Genomic DNA, 18560 nt, shown 5'->3' on the forward strand with positions numbered 1-18560 from the left:
AAACCGGTTTGCCAACTATAGACACCTTCGAACTAGGCTGTGGAGTTTCTCTGGGTCCTATATGTGGGTGTGTATGTGGGTGTATGCATAAGGGCTATGCTTTGAGAGCTGAGGGCAACGGAATTTCCTTTTAATCTATGCTGATTAGCATACATTTAAAGTGGCAATGAAGGTCTAGTCTAGTCTAGTCCATTCCACTCCTCTCCTCTCCTCTCCTCTTCTTTTCTCTTGTCTTCTATTATAAATTCTATTCTATTCTTTTCTATTCTCTGTTGTACTCTATTCCTAATTCCAATTCCAATTCTATTCTATTCCATTCCACTTTCTATATTCTACTTTACTCTACTCTATCCTACCCTACCCTACTCTACTCTTCTCTACTCTACATTATTCTATTCTATTCTATTCTATTCTATTCTATTCTATTCTATTCTATTCTATTCTACTTTCTATATTATACTCTACTCTACTCTTTTCTTTTCTATTCTAATTAGTAATTTTCATACAGGCAGTGTTTGATTTACAATTCATTTAGTGACCGTTCAAAGTTACAACGGTACTGTAAAAAGTGATTTATGACCAGTTTTCACACTTTTTTTTTTATTTTTTTATTTTAAATTTATATACCACCCTTCTCCCTGAGGACTCAGGGCGGTGTACAGCCAGAATTAAAAAACATAAAATACAAATATTAAAAAACAATTAAAATATATATAAATTTGGCCCAAAATTAAAAATACAAACCAATTAAAACATTTAAAAATTTCTTCTTAAGCCAGCCCGGCTTGCTGGAAAAAGAGGGTTTTAAGGGCACGGCGGAAGGCACTGAGGTCTTGGATTCTCCTTATCTTTGGGGCAACTGATTCCAGAGGGTAGGAGCCCCCACAGAGAAGGCCCTCCCCCTGGGGGTCACCAGCCTACATTGATTGGCTGATGGCACCCCGAGGAGGCCCTCTGTGGGAGCGCACGGGACGATGGGAGGTCGTCGGTAGCAGCAGGCGGTCTCGAAGATAGCTAGGCCCGATGCCACTTACGACCATTGTAGCATCCCCATGGTCCCATGATCAGGCACTTGGCAACTGACTCATATTTATGACGGTTGCAGTGTCCCAGGGACATGTAATCATTTTTGGTGACGACCTGACCAGCAAAGTCAAGTCAAGGGGGAATTCACTGAACAGCCGGGTTACTGACTTAACAACTGCAGTGCTTCGCTTAACAACTGTGGCAAGAAAGGTGGTAAAACGGGGCAAAATTCACGTAACAAATGTCTCACTTATCGACACAAATTTTGGGCTCGATTATGGCCGTAAGTCGAGGACCACTTGTATTAGTGCGTTTTCTCTATCTGCGTGGCTGCCTTTGACACTGCTTGGAAGCTTCGATACGATTGGGGTCCAGCAGGATGCAGGATTGACATATTTAAGGCAGGTTTTTTTTCCCAATCAGCAACTCCCAGACTTCAACTCCCAGAATTCCCCAGCCAACAAGAATTCTGAGAGTTGAAGTCCGCACATCTTAAAATTGCTGAAATTGAGAAATATGGATTTAAAGCCTGAAAAAGTTTAATGACACATGGGAAAAAAAAAAAGGATTGAGATCACACAGGTAGTTCATTGTAGCCCAGCCCCGATGGGGGAAATTCTTGAAATGGATCCAGAATTCCTGGAGAATTACAAGTTGGGAAGGACTGGACTGGTGAGAGGACTTTTTCTCAGATTCTGAGATCCCTTTTCACTTCATCATTACTTGTTGTGGCCCGCCAGTGGCCAGCAGAGCTGGCAGCAGATTCAGGCAGTGAGAAGGTTGGGGAGGAACCTGGGCCAGTCCTGGAGTCTGGGGAAGGCTCGGACGAGGGCTCTGAGTCGGAGGCAGAGAGGGGGCCAAGGCCATCTGGTAGTTCTTTGCTGCCTCTGGAGTCTCCGGAGTCTGACATCAGCAAGGCAGAAGAACAGTGTGAGCCTGTTCCCACTGTGCGCATTTGCAGTGCTGCCAGGAGACAGGAACAATTAAGAAAACAGGGTCAATTTGGGAGTAAGGCTTGGAGATGATTGGCCCCTCCCATAAGACATAAAAGGAAGAGTAAACAGGATGTGAGCTTTTGCAGGAAGCAATTAGTTCATCTGTCCGATTCTGTTTGTGACTCTGTGCCAAGTTTGGCCTTGCCCTGCATCTGGGAATTAGCTCTTTGGCAGCATTCCAAGGGAGATAAGGTGAGTGTTTGTAAACACTCCTCTGAAAGACTGTTTAACAAGCCTTGCAGACTGTAAATGAAAGTAATTTAAAGCCGTATGAATTAAAGAGGTTTGCCGGGACTAAAGTTTGTGCTGTTTAATTTCTAAGGAAGCCTAGCTCAGAAAATTACTGACCTTCTAATAGATGATGTAGAATGTTCCTTCTTTTTAAAGCAAAAAAAAAACATGTAAAGAGTCCAAGTCTATTGAATTTTTTTTTTAAAAAACTATTTTTGAAAATGCTTCCAAGCATTTGCGCTGCTCCGTTACGATTTTGTTCTAAAGTATACGTCGTTAAAAGAGTTTAGATTGAAACGGTGCTGTGGCTCCTTAGTTTAGCTTCCCAGTAGTTGGTTTAGAAGGACGCGGTGGCTCAGTGGCTAAGATGCTGAGCTTGTCGATCGAAAGGTCGGCAGTTCAGCGGTTCGAATCCCTAGTGCCGCGTAACGGGGGTGAGCTCCCGTGACTTGTCCCAACTTCTGCCAACCTAGCAGTTCGAAAGCAGGTACAAAATGCAAGTAGAAAAATAGGGACCACCTTTGGTGGGAAGGGAAGAGCGTTCCGTGCGCCTTTGGCGTTGAGTCATGCCGGCCACATGACCACGGAGACGTCTTCGGACAGCGCTGGCTCTTCGGCTTTGAAATGGAGTTGAGCACCGCCCCTTAGAGTCAGGAACGACTAGCACATGTGAGCGAGGGGAACCTTTAGCTTTACTTTTAGTTGGATTAGAGGAATGCTGACTCAAACCTCAAGGAGGAATAGTGAAAATGCTACGTTTTTAAAACATGACATTTCTTAAATCATTCACCAAAGCTCATCGCAGCTAGTTTTTAAAACCGGGATGCTGTTGGGTCCAAAATTGTTTTTTGAGTTTTAGAGTTTCTGGGGAGACTGTCTTTGTGTGATCCATACAAGGAGGCAACCTGGAAACCGAAGAGAAGTTTGCAGGCATTGATTGAGAAACCTGGCTATTTATTTCCAGGATCTGCAGAAAAATTCAGTACCACGGAGAGCAATCGCGCAGCAGGCAAAATTAATGACTTGTTATCTCCGCTTTGTTTTAGAGTTTTGGCCAGGAAAATCCTTCGATTCCCAGATTCGGTATCGGTTTCTTTAAAGAGCCGGCATCCTTTAGCTTCTTCAGAGAATAGGGATCTAGGTAGTAAACGCATCAGGTTCTTTCTTGTTAAAAAGACAGGTGCATTTCCCTAGAATTTGTGGGGTTCCAGAACTGTGGGGGACAGGATTATGTCTGCAAGAGAATGGAGACTGGTTTCCTCTTCTTAACAGTGTTGTTGTCCGCTGTTGGGCCTGATAGAGCTCTTGTGTGCTGAAGTACACAACCAATGTCCCAAATGTGCTTCCCCCCAAATGTGTTTTCCTTGAAGACGTTTAGCTTCTCATCCAAGGAGCTGGAGAACTGAAGAAGCTTCTTGGATGAGAAGCGAAATGTCTTCAAGAAAGAACAAAGTCCAATTTCCTTTTGAAGAACTGAAAAAGCTTCTTGGATGAGAAGGGAAACGTCTTCAAGGAAAAACCACGGCCAGTTGCCTTCTGAAGAACTGAAGAAGCTTCTTGGTTGAGAAGCGGATCGTCTTCAAGAGGAAAAAAAACCAACTCCTGTTGTCTTCTGGAAAAAGCATCATCGGGACAACCATGACCAGGATGTCTGAGAATCTCCATGGATATTTACACCAGAAGTGTTTTATTAAACCCTTGGTAGATGTGTGGAAGACGCGTATCTTTTGTTGACACAGAGGCAGCGAGGGTCACCCCTGGGGGTTCTCGGAGGGTGCTTTTGTGTAAACCTGGAAATCTTCGACATACCAGGCATCTGTGTGATGAGATGCTAAATGCCGCACGTGCAGATCTCTGCTAATGATTTTCCAGCGTCTTAGAAGCAGGATGCTAATTGCCTGCTTTCCTTAGCCGTGCTTGCATATCGTCAAGGCGTCCGGCGTGCATTTTATCCCTCGCTGAGCAAAACGGGCGTCCAAATTCCACGCCTCAGAGAGGAGAGCGCCCGTGTCCTTTCTCAGAAGGAGCTTAAAACCCACTCGGTGCTTACCCAGGAGTGAAAACATCAAATTAAGGTGTTTATGCTGACAACGGACAAATGTAGATTTCAGCAAACGAGGCGAGATTGTCTGATTGCGGGGGCTGCCTAGCAAAGCTCCCGGCCACAGCTCCGTAATGAAATGCGTGCATAAAATTACGACGCTTGGAAGTCTGGGTTTGAGGCCTCGGGAAGCAAGCGAGAGCCTCTCGGGTGGCTCAGCCTGGTCTCTGGGCACTCCCGGAGTCGTTTCATATTCATAAATCTCCCCTTCCTCCAGTTTGGCAATGGCTGTCTGCGAAAACAGCCCCGTGCCATCAGGAGACCGGGCCTCTTCATTCAGCAGCTCGAGTGAAAAATGATACCGATCAATGGGTCTGCGGAGAGCACCGGATTCCTATCGGGGGAAGAGCCGAAAATTGAATAACAATGAGGCCGGGTGAAGAAGTGCCCTGTCAGGTGCAGCTGACACTGATGGATGAGACAAATCGGAGCGTGTTACTCTTTCCCAGTTACTCTTTCCCACATGGCTGTGATCCCCAAGCGCGCGGACACTGCTGCAAACAAGTTCTGCGGAGCTGAGGGTCTGTTTGGCGGGATGGACCAGGAAGCCCAGTTCTCTTAAGTGGCTCTCCCTCGAAAACGAGATTTCAGGAAGGGGGTTTAAGGTAGGAGAGCGGAAGGATCCAAGTAAGGTTCTTGGCAAGGAAGCCCATCCCATTGTCTCAGGAAAGGAGATTACTTTGCAACTCGATCTTTCCTTTCTTTGTCCTGGATCCAAAACAGAATTTTGGACCTCCGTGTGCCCTTCCAGACTGTTCTTTAAATGGAGTCACAATGGAGTTGCTTTTTTCCCCCCAAATTTAACTGATGACCTTGGGACAGGGGTGAAATGCTACCGGTTCGACCCGGTTCAGTCAAACCGGTAGTTAAAAAGCTACCAGTTCAGGTGAACCGGTAGTTAAAAGAAGCTGACCATCAGCTGTGCCGCATGATTTAAAATCGCTAGAAAGCAGGAAATCCTTTGGCTCACACCGCGCATGCCCCGGCAGCGAACCGGTGGCGATTCTCGGAGGATTTCACCACTGCCTTGGGAGCAATTCCATGGACTGTAGGACACGGGTAAGAAGGTCCTTCGATCCGTGGCTTCAAACCAGATCAGTGCTCCTCCTCACTCCCCTCGTCTCCAGCACAGCATTTTAAGGGCGTTCATGGGATGGCCCAGCTCCATCCATGAAGGGACACCCTGAATCATGCTTTGGACACCCTAAAACCATCTTCCCCCCTGTCTTGTCCTCGATAAGACAAGAGCAATAAAGGCAATTGCACCTGGGCAGGTGGTCAAGGTGGCTGGGTCAAGGTTGCCGTTTTTCTACCTGTAACGGCGGTGTCTTGTATTGTTCCCGACAGAAATCACATAGAAATATTTGCTAATAACGTGAATGGAAAAAGAGGGCTGGGAAAATATTTACAGACTCCTCGCATCCTGGACATAAATTGTTTCAACTCCTACCCTCAAAACGACGCTATAGAGCACTGCACACCAGACCAACTAGACACAAGGACAGTTTTTTCCCAAATGCCATCACTCTGCTAAACAAATAATTCCCTCAACACTGTTGAACTATTCACTAAGGCTGCATTACTATTACTACTAATCTTCTCATCGTTTCCATCACCCATCTCCTCCCACTTATGACTGCATGACTGTAACTTTCTTGCTTGTATCCTTACGATTTATATTGATTGTTTCCTAGTATGATTTGATTGCTTATTTGTACCCTATGACAATCATTAAGTGTTGTACCTTATGATTCTTGACGAATGTATTTTGTCTTTTTATGTACACTGAGAGCTTATGCACCACAGACAAATTCCTTGTATGTCCAATCACACTTGGCCAATAAAGAATTCAATTCAATTCTATTCTATTCTATTCTATTCTATTCTATTCTATTCTATTCTATTCTATTCTATTCTATTCTATTCTATTCTATTCTATTCTTGTTTCATTGCATTGCATATTCTATTCCATTCCACTCCACTCCATTCCAAATCTTATTCTATTCTATTCTGTTCTGTTCTGTTCCGTTCCGTTCCGTTCCATTCCATTCCATTCCAAATCTTATTCTATTCTATTCTATTCTATTCTATTCTATTCTATTCTATTCTATTCTATTCTATTCCATTCCATTCCATTCCATTCCATTCCATTCCATTCCATTCCATTCCATTCCAAATCTTATTCTGTTCTATCCTATCCTATCCTATCCTATCCTATCCTATCCTATCCTATCCTATCCTATCCTATCCTATCCTATCCTATCCTAAAAGCAAGAGGGGCGACGTTTGACTTCTTGCTCCTAATTTTTTTCCTTCCTCCTTAAAGCTTAAAACCCTAGTGTATCTTCCCCGTTTCTCCCTCCCTTTTGGGGTTTTTTTTTTTTTTTTAAAAAATTTGCTAAAGGGATTATGGGGTGCTTTATCTCCCCCCCCCCAAACACGATCCCCAAGCCCTAATTCCGTGTCCGTCTTCTCCCTTTTAAAGCTTCGGAAAATGGAACAATCCTCCTAGGGACTCTTGCCGGTCCCTTTTCTTTAAATTAAATAAATAACTTTTTTTCCGTTTCCCTCCCCCCCCCCCCAACGAATCCAACAGACTTATCTGTGTGCCCAAAGGGTGAAAAATTGCTTTGGGCTCCCCTCAGCTTACAAACGTGGCGCGTTTTTTTTTGGTCCTGTAAAAGTAATGGTGCTTATCCACGGCAGCCTTGTATAATAGGAGATTTCTGTCACATTTCCTAGGATTACCGTGTCCCTTGATTGGTGTCTGCAAATCTGCTGCCTCTGCCCTTTGAAACTTGATCTATAATTGGGCTCCCTTAAATGCTGGAGATAAGATAGTCTGCATTTTCTCCCCGGCAGCTTCACTGTCAGCCTTGCCTGCCTTTTCATTATACATTCAGCAGACGTGATCAAATCAACGGGTCCCCTCATTTGAAACGGGGGGTTTAATCGCCCGTCTTTCTCCTTTTTTTTTCTCCCCCCCTCCTCCTTTTTTTTCTTTTACTCAAACCGTCGAGGTGGTCAAGCGATGTACACAAATCATTTTAAATAGAGAAGAGGCTCGCGAGCTGACCCAGTTTAAATAAGACAGCCGGTATGCAAAAGCAGTTAAAAAAGTCATAAATGCCACCAAATAAATAAATAAATAAAAATTCTCTTAATTGGTATAAAGAATTGCAGGGAACTTTGGTCCCCCACCCCCAAAATGGAGCGGCCTGAAAAATTGCCAAGAGGGCCTTGCCCGCAAGGCAGATTAACTTCAGGCTTTTTTGGGGTGGTGGTGGAACGAAGCAGGATTAAGGTGGTTGTAGGATTCTTTGCTGATTTTTTAAAAAACGTATGCTTGCTGGCGGTGTGCGTGCGTGGGCTTGCTAGAAGAAAAAGGGGTAGCTTTTATTGGACCATTCTAAAGTTTCTGGAAGCTGGCAGAACCCTGATTGGACGTGTCGTCCATTCTCATCCAATGTATCTTCTCCGTTTTGTGGCTCAAAACAGCAAAATGTGAAGTTTACCTAACCTCCTGACTCCTACCTCTTCGTGGGCCCAGAGTGTTGTCTCTTCTGCTGGTGTAAATGTGTTTGAAGTCCGTCCTCACCTTGTCTCAAAAGCTTCTAGCAATGGCTGCCTTAATGCTACTGGACTGTAAAACCCCAAATCCTGACACCAGGAAGGACCTAAAACAAAACTTGAACTAGATAGGTAGATCTACCTACCTACCTACCTACCTACCTACCTATCTATCTGATAGATAGATAGATGATAGATATAGATATAGAAATAGTTTAATAGTTAATAGATAATAGATGATAGATATAGAGATAGATAATAGATAATAGATGATAGATAGATAGATAGATAGATATAGGTAATACAGTATAGATAGATGTAGATATAGATAATATATAATAGCTAGATAGAGATAGAGAATAGAGAATAGATGCAGGATAGAGATAGATAGATAGATAGATAGATAGATAGATAGATAGATAGATAATGGATAATATATGATAGATATAGATAATAGATGATAGATAGATATAGGTAATACAGTATAGATAGAGATATGGATAGTATATAATAGATTGATAGAGATAGATGATAGATAGATAAATAGATAATACAGGATAGAGCTAGATAGACAGACAGACAGATGTAGATATAGATAATGTATAATAGCTAGATAGATAGAGATAGAGAATAGAGAATAGATGCAGGATAGAGATAGATAGATAGATAGATAGATAGATAGATAGATAGATAGATAATGGATAATATATGATAGATATAGATAATAGATGATAGATAGATATAGGTAATACAGTATAGATAGAGATATGGATAGTATATAATAGATTGATAGAGATAGATGATAGATAAATAGATAATACAGGATAGAGCTAGATAGACAGACAGACAGATGTAGATATAGATAATGTATAATAGCTAGATAGATAGAGATAGAGAATAGATAATTGATGCAGGATAGAGATAGATAGATAGGGCTAATAGGTACAGGATAGATAGATATAGATATATATAATAGATGATAGATATAGATAATACAGTATAGATTGATGTACATATAGATAATATATAATAAGAGATAGATAGAGATATATGTATAGATGGATCATACAAGATAGATAGATGATAGATAGATAGATAGATAGATAGATAGATAGATAGGGATGGATGGATGATTGATTGATTGATTGATTGATTGAAAGAGAGAGAGATTGAGATTGAAGAATAACGGGGAAAACTGATGGTTCTTCTCTGGTGGATTTCAGGTTCTGGATCCCTGGCGGCCATGGCGGTCTTCGAGGACAAGTTCAAACCTGACATGGAGGTAATTCCCAGCCACTCATCCCCTCCCCCTCCCCCAAAGACCTTCCTTTGTATAACCCTAAAAGTCCTTCATGGTGGTTTATGGCCAGTTTTCTAGACAGAATTTCCCGGCGTTGGGAGAAGCATCTCCTGAGCCTTCCACACCATCTCAAAGCAGAGCCCCTCGGGTTGAAAAGCCTGAGGTCTTGATCCACCCCTCCACCCCCCACTCCCCAAATTTCTCACTGGGTGAGGATGGGTGGGAGAGGGCTTGAGACCCGCTTCCATTAAAGCCGATGCAAAAACCAGATCCATAGCTTCAGTCAAGACGGAACCCGGTTCTCTCCCTCCCCCCCGTTGCTAATTGTCAGGCAGTTTGGGTTAAGCACTCCGAGAGAGGCGGCCATATCTTCTAAAGTCCACCACATCACAAGAGCAGCGATTCAAAGGCAGCCTCTGTCCCGCACCCTCTGGTTTCAACTTGCAAATTAGCATCTGGAATCTAATTAAACAAGCTTAATGAAAGCCGCAGCTGAAGATTGCTGGAAAAGACAATCACACACACACACACACACGGTTCCCTCTGATATGTATTCCCTGCTCCTGAAGCCGCTCAGCAAAAAAAAAAAAAAAAACACCCCTTCTGCGTTAAAAGAAATTAGCATTTATTTGAAGGCGAGGAAAGTGTGGGCTTTTTATTTTCCCTCTCGCCCCCCCCCCCATATCTCCCTCTCCCCGCCCCTTTCTTTGCTATGCTTTTGGCCTCCTCCCCAGAGAGCCGTGCCACAGCAACCGAGCCGCGCACAATATTTATAAAAATCGGTGACAGGCAATAACAGCGAGTAGTTTGAAAAAAAAATATTTTTGTTGCTTTTCGCTGGAATTTCCCGTCGAGGGCTGCCAAGAGCTGAAAAGGATCAAACCTGGCCTGGCAGCTGGGGTGGCCTACAGGGCGAAGAGTGGGCTTTGAAGATGCCCGGCTGAAAGGAACGCCGGGCAGTTGGGCTATGCCAAGTCTTGCAGCTTTCGCCAGCCCTGGCGCTCTGCCGCTGCGAGATAAGTTGTCGCAGTTTCTGCTTCTGCCTTGGGCAAGCTCGCACACTAGCAGGGCCCAGGGTCCCCCCTTCCTCCTCCTCCTCCTCCCACCAAATCTGGAGTTTGAGTACCAAGTGATTTGGCTGGTGCCAAGCCTGACAATCACACGTCCCGAGGCTACAAGGCAGCGAAACGCCCGTCTTCTTCCAGCAGCTTCCTTCCTGCGAAGATGGAGAAGAGAGCATCTCCAGCAGAATGGTGAGGACGTTGCCAAAATCGGCAACCGGCAACCTCCCTAAAGCTCCCTTGAAGCTTCGGAAGAGGAGGCTGCACACCTGCTTGCTGGAAGGCAGAAAGGGCTACCTGGGAGACCCCTGAGCGTCTCTGAAAACCAGACAAGCAGGAGGCCCCGAGGTTCGGCTTTTGGAGAAACTGTTTGGTTTCTCCCCCTCGCTGGCGGGAGAAAACACGCCCCCCCAAATATTTGTTTTCTTTTCGCCCCAATCCTTGCAGTAGCCCCACGTCTTGTTCACAAAGGCTCCAATTGGGGGAGCGCGGAGAGGGTCCTCTCAGCCGCCAGCCGGGAGGAGGCCAGAAACTCCTTCCCCAGCAGCTCTCTCTCTCTCTCTCCAACCCCCAAATAATTTTGGAAAGCCGGCTTGTCTTCTCAATCTCGATCAAGAGCTGTCAAGTCATCAGTCTCATTTAGGCGATCCGGGCTGCCAAGCGACACCCAGGAAGGCTGACAAGCTGCATATGAATCCTGCCTTCATTAGTAGCGGGGGCTGATCAAAATGCCCCGGTCCCCAACACGGGGCTCAGGTGTTGGGTATCCTCTGCCTTAATCTCCGCAGCTGACGCTCGCGTTTTAATGACTCCGCGGGAAGGTTGGGAGGCTTGCTGGGAACGCAGCCAAGGAGACAGCCGAGATCAAGGGAGGCTGTCCGCGTTAAGCTGGAGACCTGCCTTCGGTAACATGCCACCATTGGCAGCGGGCAGGGCTTAGGCAAATGCTGGAGGGAGGGAGGGAGGGAGGGTGTGGGGGGGGGAGGCAACACTGCAAGACCCCTTTGTCCAAAGAAACACCCATGGGTTTTTTTTTTTTGTCTGTCTGGGTCGATTCTTGCTTTTTGCCTCCATTTTTTAAAGCTTTTCTGGGACAGCTTTTTCCCCCGTCTGCCAAATTTATTTTTTTTAATTTATTTTATTTTATTTCGAATTTATATACCGCACCTTCTCCCGAGCGACTCAGGGCGGTATACAGCCAGCTAAAAACATACAATACAAAGATTAAAAACAATTAAAAGGATATATATTAATTTGGCCCCAATTTAAAATGACAAACCAGTTAAAAATGTTTTTTAAAAATGTTATGTTAAGCCAGTCCGGCTTGCTGGAAAAAGAAGGTTTTAAGGGCACGGCGGAAGGCACCGAGGTCTTGGATTCTCCTTATCTCTGGGGGCAGCTGATTCCAGAGGGTAGGTGCCCCCACAGAGAAGGCCCTCCCCCTGGCGGTCACCAGCCTACATTGTTTGGCTGATGGCACCCCGAGGAGGCCCTCTCTGTGGGAGCGCACGGGTCGGTGGGAGGTCATCGGTAGCAGCAGGTGGTCTCGAAGATAACTAGGTCCTATGCCATGGAGCGCTTTAAAGGTGATAACTAACACCTTGAAGCTCACTCGGAAGACCACTATTATCAAGTGTGTGGGGGGAAGCAGATTATTATTAATATATATATTTTTTGGGGGACTCTTGGCAGTCGAACCAAAAATTCACCTTAACCCTTTTATAGTAAACCCCGGTCATCTTTTAAAAGCTGCCTCTGCTCTTCTGGCGTTGGTCTCCAATTTGCACGTCTTGACTCCATCTCTCGCACTTTTTTTCACGTGGACCCGGAGCTCACTCTTAGCAGGGAGGTAGAAGGCTAAGGAGGTGGGGGAAAAAAACACCACATGTCCTTGCACTTACTTCTAATACTTGCGTTATTGGAATTTTACTTCTGCAAGGACAAAGGATAATAGAGTTGGAGGGGACCTTGGAGGTCTTCTAGTCCAGCCCCCTGCTCGAGCAGGAGACCTTATACCATCCAAGTCAAATGACTGTCCAATCTCTTCTTTAAAACCTCTAGTGTTGGAGCACCCAGAACTTCTAGAAGCCGTTCCACTGATTAATTGTTCTCACTGTCAGGAAATTTCTTCTTAGTTCTAGGTTGCTTCTTTCCTTGGTTAGTTGCCATCCGTGCTTTGGAAAATAGTTTGACTCCCTCCTCATCTTTTAAGGTAAAGGTAAAGGTTCCCCTTACACATATGTGCTAGTCGTTCCCGACTAGCGGTGCTCATCTCTGTTTCAAAGCCGAAGAGCCAGCGCTGTCCGAAGACGTCTCTGTGGTCATGTGGCCGGCATGACTCAATGCCAAAGGCGCATGGAACGCTATTACCTTCCCTCCAGAGGTGCTCCTTATTTTTCTACTTGCATTTTTCACATGCTTTCGAACTGCTAGGTTGGCAGAAGCTGGGACAAGTCATGGGAGCTCACTCCGTTATGCCACCCTAGGGATTCGAACCACTGAACTGCCGACCTTTTGATCGACAAGCTCAGGATCTTAGCCACTGAGCCACCGCATCCCTCCTTCATCTTTGTAGGAGCCCCTCAAATATTGGAAGACCGCTGTCATGTCTCCCCTAGTCCTTCTTTTCATTAAACTCGACAGAATCGTTCTTTGTAGGTTTTAGCCTCCAAAACGAAAGCTCAGCCTTGGTCATTTTTGTGACCGTCTGCCCCCTGTGAAAGTCCGAGCATTTTTCAGAAAATAATAAAGGAACACATGAAATGTACATCCATCTCCTGTAGGGATGGAGCGAGAGTTTGATTGTTTGATTGATAGAAAGGTAGTTTTGCCAATAAGAGAGCAAGAGACAAAAATCGTGGGACTGAGCAGGAATTCCAGAGTCACACGTTATTGCCTTGGCAGGTAATTTGCTATAAATTGTTAATGTAAATTCAGGTTAGTAGAGTGGATTTCCCCCCCCCTTCTTTTTTTACTCCCCTCCCGCCCTCCCCGAAAAAAAGAGAGACAGATAAACTGCTGATTAATTCAGTATAGAACTCAATTACAAATTGAAAGAGCCACAGCGGGACTCCCGAACCCTAAAGACAACAGATGTTGAATTGATACTCCAGCATATTTTACATTGGTATGAAATATTAACATGGTTTATTATATACTGGTATTGGAGGATAGGAGAAAGGAGAGGCCGAGGTTGTTCGTCTTTTGAAAATAGCGGAGTTTCTGCTAATCGTAAGTGAGAGTTGTGGAAGATGGGTATTTTAAGTCTCTCTATAGCAAGCTCTTTAAGGCCTTCCTTTTTTGATAGAGGTGGTAGAACATGTGAAAGACGCTACCGCATTTCCCCAAAAATAAGACTGGGTCTTATATTAATTTTGGCTCCAAAAGACGCATTAGAACTTATTTTCCGGTTAGGTCTTATTTTCAGGGAGATACGGTACTAAATGCATCCATCTGGCTGACGAACTTAATTGGGGTTTATTTTGGGGGGTAGGGCTTATATTACGAGCATGCTGAAAAATCGTGCTAGGGCTTATTTTCCAGGAAAATTGGGTCTTATTTTCAGGGAAATACGGTACTAAATGCATCCGTCTGGCTGACAAACTTAATTAGGGCTTATTTTGGGTGTGTGTATAGGGCTTATATTACGAGCATCCTGAAAAATCATGCTAGGGCTTATTTTCCGGCTGGGTGTTATTTTCAGGGAAACACGGTAGGATCTTCATTTCGTAATGTTTCAAAGGAGGAATGCTGAGCCCAGAATAATGGTTTGCTTTTCATGCGGGGTGAAACGATCGTTTTGGTTCCAAATGAGAGGGATGAGTGTGAGGATTTTCCTCAGATTGTTTAGGAAGCGAGATAATGTCTCACACTGACATGACGGATAGAACATGTATCTATCCAATTTCTGAGGAAAGCACTCCAAAACCAACCTGTCTGAAGAATTGTACTAGGAGACAGATCACCCAGGGTTGAGGCCACCATGTCTGAATGGTGAACCCTCTGTAGCTGTGGACGACACCAAAATATCAGCAGGCAAAGTGTCCCCAAAGTGTGAAGTTTGTGGCAGAATCAAATCTATTCTGTGGATGTGAGGTGACAGGCATGTCATTTCCTCAAGGGAGAAGTCAACGTGTGTTGTTGGGACTCCTCAGCTGCCTGGGGTCATGCAACACTTTCTTGCAAATTTCTTCTTGGTGTGGGACCCTCCCAACGTAAGAAAAGTATTGACTAAATTAATGTGAGAGGGCAGAACTCTCCGATAATCTACATATATAAAAGCCAAATACCACTCACTCATCACCAAATCTTAATATAATACTGTATATGAAATACTAATGATCTGATGGTCATTTCGAAAAATCCTTTCTTAGTGAATATCTAGAAGCCAAGAGGAATATACTTGCCAAATTTCAAGTTTGTAGGCTTTACAGTTCTGGAGATTTCGTGATGTGTGAGTGGTATTTGGCCTTTTATATATAGATTATATTAACACGCTCTGATGCTAAGGAGTTAGATGTTCTTCTCCCCCTCCCTACCTGAAAAGAACTCTGTTCCAACTGCCAGTTGCCTTATATTAACACGCTCTGATGAGTTACACATTCTACATAAATTTTCAAACTTTAGGTGTCAATGTAACGAGCCTGATCGTATCTACTCATTCATTTTCAAGCTTTTAACTCTCAATGTATCAAGCCCGATCACATAATTTCGTAGTGAATGGAATAGAATAACAAAGTTGGAAGGGACCTTGGAGATCTTCTAGTCCAACCCCCTGCTTAGGCAGGAAATCCTATACTCTATTACAGACAAAATAGTTGTTCAGTCTTGTTCTTAAAAATTTCCAGTGTTGGAGCATTCACAACTTCTGGAGGCAAGTTGTTTTACTGATGAATTGTTCTCACTGTTAGGAAATTTCTTCGTAGTTCTAGATTTCTTCTCTCCTTGATTAGTTTCCATCCTTTGCTTCTTTATCCTGCCCTCGTCGAAGTTAGTGGACAACGAGTCTACCTTCTCACCAAAGTCCAGATGGAAGCATGGGACCTGAGAAGGTCAAGTCCTGGACCTATAAATCTCCTGGACTTCTAGGAGTCTCCGAAAAGATCTTGCTTAGCTCAAAAAGAAAAGCTTGGCCACGTAGACGTCAAAATATCTCTTGGTGAGCTCTCATTTTAGATCAGAAGAAAGAAACTTGACTCGGGGTAACCTTCTTTGATTCTACTTTTCTTAGAAAGCTGGAAAGAACGTTAGAGCAGGTAGGGCGGTTTGACTTCCCGCATTCCCCTTTCTAACCTAATTTATTTTCTTTTTTGGCCAATGAAATGACCAAAATGATCTTTTGGAGAAAGAAATGAAAATTGCTTTGATTTTTAGTATCCGTGTCTCGGGTCGGTTCTCTTTTGAACTTCCCAGCAGATTTAGCCCAGCTCTCAGTTACATATTGATCCGCGCACAATTTCTCCCGGAAGACGGGCGCATCCGCATTATTCTTCCACGCTTTAATTATCCTGCCCTCAGTTTATTTAGCCTTCACGAACTATCATTTTCCTAGTCTTGAATCCCCAGCACTTCTCCATAGATTTTTTTTTTACCGCCAGTCTGACCTTCCTCACGCTGCCCTTTCCCCAACCCAGTTATTTCTCTCAGATTCCTGCTTAAAGTAATTTGTCTTTTTATCTTTCCTTTTGCCTTTATTTATCCCCCACCCTTTTTTCCCCCTCCCCTGGTTTTTTTGTAAGAACTTCCATTCTGGCCGGTCTGTTTGGGAAATGTCATAAATAAGGATTATTATTTTTTTTTTATCAAGATACAATCCATATCGCAGCCGGTAAATTGACAGGCCTTCTTTCAAAAGCCGGAATTGCTTCCAACAGTTTGCATTTTTTTTAAAAAAAGAAAGTAAAAATAACGTACAATGATGTACTCGCAAAGGATTTCATATAAGGGAAAGGCTACGGAGGAATAGAACTCAATAAAGGAGAATATTTGTAGCTCGGGGTTGAAATGCAGGGTCCTTGGTGCTTTCTGAGCTTGGTAGTTTTCTGGCAGACTTTTCCATGACCCAAATCAGGTAACATTAACAGATTAACAGAGTTGGAAGGGACCTTGTAGGTCATCTAGTCCAACCTCCCGTCCAAGCAGGAGACCCTAAACCATTTCTGACAGATAGCAGTCCAGTCTCTTCTTCAAAGCCTCCAGTAATGAAGCTTCCACAACTTCTGTTCCACTGGTGGATTGTTCTCACGGTCAGAAAATTTCTCCTGATTTCCAGGTTGAATCTCTCCTTGATCAGTTTCCATCCATTCTTCCTTGTCTGGCCTTCGGGTGCCTTGGAAAATAGCTTGACCCCCTCCTCTCTGTGGCAGCCCCTCAAATATTGGAAGATTGGTATCATGTCTCCCCTGGTCCTTCTCTTCACTAGACTAGCCAGGCCCAGTTCCTGCAACCGTTCATTATATGTTTTAGCTTCCAGTCCCCTCTTTGTTGCTCTTCTCTGCACTCTTTCTAGAGTTTCAACCTCTTTTTTATAGTGTGGTGACCAAAACTTGGATGCAGTACTCTAGGTGTGGCCTTACTAAGGCTTTATAAAGTGGTATTAGTACCTCCCTTGATCTTGATTGTATCCCTCTGTTAATGCAACTTAGGGTCTCATTGGCTTTTTTGGCTGCCGCCGCACACTCTCAGTGTCAGGTTTTGATGTCATCTCAAATAAATTGCAGTCCCAAACAATTAATCTTTGCTGAAATATTCCATTTATTGAGTACGACAGATCTGGCCCCGACTTGGTCGTAGCCGATACTAACCCTCTGACCCCCAAACCCTTCCCTTTCCGTTCCCCAATTCTCATCTTCTCATTGGCCATCTTCCAAGTCAGTCTCCCCAGCTTCTGACCTCAACGCACAGGAATGTCCCCTTCCCATCCCATCTCCTAGGGGATATTATCTACAGAGAAAATAAGTAGGGGAAAAGTCAAGCCTCGTCTCCTCCTTTTTATGGCAGCATCAGAATGCTGACACTTGGCTCATGTTAGCTGGTTGTCCACTAAGACTTCAAGATCCCTTTCACAGTTACTGCTTTAAGACTGGTTTCACCCAGGCTATATGTGCACTTTTGGGTCTTCTTGCCTAAGTGCAAGATTTTACTTTTGACGAGACCAACATCAGATGGCTAGCATTGATGATATTACTAGTTTGGTTCATGAAATGTCTTCAAGAAAACCACTAAGCTCAAAGTAATGTTTCTCCAAGCTTGGAGAAGCTTGAAGACCAGTGGACTTCAACGCCCAGAATTCCCTAGTCAGCGTGGAATTCTGGGAGTTGGAAGTCCACCCGTCTTCAAGTCGCCAAGCTTGGAGAAATGTAAAAGGCAGTTCCCGTCTTGATTTTGTCAAGTGTAGAAGCGAAGCTGGGCCAGATCTGGATAGCACTTGGTTGAGAAGCTGTTGATACAAATTCCAGCTTTGTCAGTCCAGTTGGTAAGTTGGAGAAACATCTGGAAGGAGGTGGTGGACAGCCATTTCTTTATCGTGTCCAGGAAAATCAGGTGGATGTTGGACCTGGGTTGGGTTAGGGTCATCTCGAAAGAGACATGGCTTTTGGAAAAGTTCAGGGTTCCAAGTAGCACCCCCAACGAAAGACGACTCCGAGGCTTGAGTTTCCTCAAAGTTCCATTTTATTAGAGTCATATTGCCACATCTGGAACGTGGTGGCTCAGTGGCTTAAGATGCTGAGCTTGTCGATCGGAAGGTCGGCAGTTCAGTGGTTCGAGTGCCGCGTAACGGGGTGAGCTCCCGTGACTTGTCCCAGCTTCTGCCGACCTAGCTGTTTGAAAGCAGGTAAAAAAGGCAAGTAGAAAAATAGGGACCCCCTTTGGTGGGAAGGGAACAGCGTTCCGTGCGCCTTTGGCGTTGAGTCGTGCCGGCCACGTGGCCACGGAGACGTCTTCTGACAGCGCTGGCTCTTCGGCTTTGAAACAGAGATGAGTTTCCTAGAGCCGGGAACAACTAGCACATATGTGCGAGGGGAACCTTTACCTTGGCACATCTGGGAAAACCCGAATCTGAAAGCTTCCAGGTTTTCCCCACCCAAAGGAAAGTCCAAGTCCTTTCCCCCCTGCACCCACATGTCCATCACATGTTCCAATCAAAGCACCGTCCCAACTGGAGATGCCTCCCAGTCACACCACTCGAGGTGCAGGGCAAGACGTCCTTGACTCTCAGAGAAAGGAATGTTATTACGCCTATATATCTCCCCTGCTCCATACCTTCCCAGTTTCCC

At 44.5% G+C, this 18560-nt stretch overlaps 1 protein-coding gene across 1 annotated transcript in view; it reads left to right on the plus strand.

The window, feature by feature from the left end:
- PSMB7 (proteasome 20S subunit beta 7) overlaps positions 1-18560 on the plus strand; it is a 35654-nt gene that overhangs the window by 7113 nt on the left and 9981 nt on the right. Inside the window, exon 6 of the mRNA XM_070955731.1 lies at positions 9147-9205. Coding sequence (XP_070811832.1) covers positions 9147-9205 — 59 coding nt within the window. The remainder of the gene's footprint in view (positions 1-9146; positions 9206-18560) is intronic.

The sequence above is a fragment of the Pituophis catenifer genome, unplaced genomic scaffold (assembly GCF_029215685.1).
Source record: "Pituophis catenifer annectens isolate HBS135680 unplaced genomic scaffold, rPitCat1.0.hap2 SCAF_17, whole genome shotgun sequence".
Taxonomy (NCBI): Eukaryota; Metazoa; Chordata; class Lepidosauria; order Squamata; family Colubridae; genus Pituophis; species Pituophis catenifer.